The following is a 2,893-nucleotide window of genomic DNA, read 5'->3' on the forward strand; positions in this document are numbered from 1 at the left end:
TACCTAATTAAAAAAAAAAAAGAAAAAAAAAGCTGGGTTGTCAGGAGGGGTCAACTTCTATTTGTGTTTCACTATTGGAACTGAAGAGTGGGTTGACTTTTTTTCCCTGTTATGAAATAAATGAAAAGGAATTCTGCATGGGAAATTCAAAGCCATACTGAGATCTGATGTTACTAAATGGTAGTTATGGGGAAATACCTGTGTTCTGTTGAAACTTACAATGCCAAAAGCAAAGGGGGAGATGCTGGCATCTCTGTCAGTACTGTGAGCTAATAAAATGCAAGAGTTCACCTTTCTTCACATGCTGGAATGTCTGTTCTGATTTCATGGGAAGCTCTTTGGGTTCTCTGGTCTTCTTGGTTTCTGACAGTGAGGCTGTAAGAAACAAGACAATTAATTATGTCTAAGATGTTTGAAGGAACATATTTTCTAAATGAGTATTTTAAAAGGCAATTCTAGATACTTAGACAGAATTGCATTTTTCAACAATGTGATTGATCCCAAATGTTATTTTAAAGAAAACCATAAGTGGGCTGGAGAGACGGCTAAGTGTTTAGAACACTTTTTGCAGAGTCCAGGTTCAGTTCCCAGTCCCACATGGAGGCGATGTTCCCGGGGATTGGATACCTTCTGTCTTTTGTGGACACCAGTCACACATGTGATATAGTAACATATATGCAGGCAGAAAACACACATAAATATAAAAATAAATTTTTATTACTAATAAAGAAAACAAGCCAGGGGTGGTGACACACACCTTTAAGACCAGCATTCGGAAGGCAGAGGCAGGAAGTAGGGGGCTGGTGAGAGGGTAAAAGGTCCCACTGCCAAAATGCTAAAATGCTCTACACCCATAGCTGTGAGGCAGACGATTTCTTCCTACTATCTGAGGAACTCTCAGTCTGTTTTCCTGCGCAGCTGGACCAGTACACACTCCTTCTGAAATGTCTTGGATCCTTTCTCAACAGTTGTTAGCTTGGTGGGTATGAAATGCCGCGTGATTTAGATTTGCATTTTACTACTGACTGATGGTGCTGAGCCTCTTTCCATATTACTAGTTGTCACACATTTTCTCTAAAGACCTGTGTTTTTCAATTCCTTGACATTTAAATATCAGTTTATCTTTTACTCTCAAGATGTATGGCTTTATGTATTTTAAAGATTTTATTTTTATGTCCATGGGTGTTTTGCCTGTATTTGTGTCCATGTCCCACATGCAAGCCTGCTTGGTGTCTGCAGAGGTCAGAAGTGGGTATTGGGTAGATCCCTTGGAATTGATGTTACAGGTGCTTGTGAGCTGCTATGTGAATGCTGGGTCTGAGCCCAAGTCCTCTGAAAGCCAGTGCTCTTAACTGTGGTAGCTTTATATTTTTATTAGATATGAGCTCCAATGATAGTTATTTTCATGGATTTTATATTCTTCTTCTTTACTATCATTTTAATAATGGATCTTTGGGACTCGAGGTGTTTTTGCAGCATCTAAACATAAAGAAGATTGTCTCTCTTCCAACTTCTAGGCTCTGTCTTTATGCTTCCACTTAGCTGATGCCCGTAACAGTGGCAAACAGTGGGAGGAACTGTGATGTCCTTGTCTTACTCTTTTTTTTTTTTTTTTTTAAAGATTTGTTTATTTATTATATGGTACACTGTAGCTGTTTTCAGATACCCCAGAAGAGGGCAGCAGATCTTTTTACTGATGGTTGTGAGCCATCATATAGTTGCTGGGATTTGAACTCAAGACCTTCAGAAGAGCCGTCGGTTCTCTTAACTGCTGAGCCATCTCTCCAGCCCCCCTTGTCTTACTCTTGCCTTTAGCAGGTACATTTCAGCATTCCAACAACAAACCTAGTGCTTCATGCATGCTGAGCGCATGCTTTGCCACTGAACAGCCCCATCAACCTCTAAAAATACATTCTTATTATTCATGATTAAGGCTTTTGTTTTGGAATGGTATTCTGGTCATTTTCCTATGCGTCTCCTTAACACTTTATTTTATAAAAAGTCTTTCAGTCTGCTTTTTAGCAATCAGCTTTTTAAGCTTTTGCTGGGGTGGGGAGTAGAAGGAGGGAGGGAGGAAGGAGAGAGAGAGAGAGAGAGAGAGAGAGAGAGAGAGAGAGAAAGAAATCTATTTTCCTGTAAAGGCAAAATCATTAAAAATTTAGGAATCCTTTTGACTTATTTTTTTTATATTAAGGCTAAGGCATTTCAATAAATAATGGTTTTTAAAAATGAAACAAAACAACAACAACAAAAAAAATCCTTGAGAGGCACTGGAGTTGCATCCTGTCTGGGAGAGTATTTATCCTGACTTCCCGGTTCTTTGTAAGTAGAACACATGAGTGCACAGTGGGTCTGAAAGAGCAAAGAAAAAAGGGAAGTATGACTCTGACACAAGGCTACAAAGAGAATTAGAAGCTATACTGTGAACTGAATCATGCAAAATTTACACAAACTTTGACATTTTCCCATCTTATTTTGCTAAAGCAGAAATAGTTTAAATGGGATGGTGCACTCCAGAGACATAGGGATATTTCGTGGTTCACTTGGTTAACAGGGTCTGCTGTGGCTGTTACTCCAGTGGAGGGCGAAGAACACAAGCCAGCAATGCTTGGCTTTACCTTAGCAGTGCAGTATAAGACTCAGACCCTCCGACTTACAGTAAAAAAATTAAAGTTTATCATTTTTATTAGCATATTGTAATTACATGTACTGACCTTTCACTCATGCATGTAATGTATGCTGATTACATTCACCCATTACCCTGCCTTGTCCTCTTCTTGCTCACACTGATCCCCTTCATCTTTCTAACCAGTCCGTCCACTCATATGCCCCTATGGCCCAGCGAGTTAGTGTTCTTTTTTTTTTTTTAGGCTACATAGAGTTTTTTTTTTTT

General features: G+C 39.1%; 1 protein-coding gene across 1 annotated transcript in view; it reads right to left on the reverse strand.

Annotated features, from left to right (window-relative positions):
* Window positions 1-2,893, reverse strand: part of LOC110296736 (regulator of G-protein signaling 20) — a 142,006-nt gene that overhangs the window by 6,808 nt on the left and 132,305 nt on the right. The window contains 1 exon segment of the mRNA XM_021165499.2: window positions 292-375. Coding sequence (XP_021021158.1) covers window positions 292-375 — 84 coding nt within the window.

Source organism: Mus caroli, chromosome 1 (genome assembly GCF_900094665.2).
Source record: "Mus caroli chromosome 1, CAROLI_EIJ_v1.1, whole genome shotgun sequence".
Classification (NCBI taxonomy): Eukaryota; Metazoa; Chordata; class Mammalia; order Rodentia; family Muridae; genus Mus; species Mus caroli.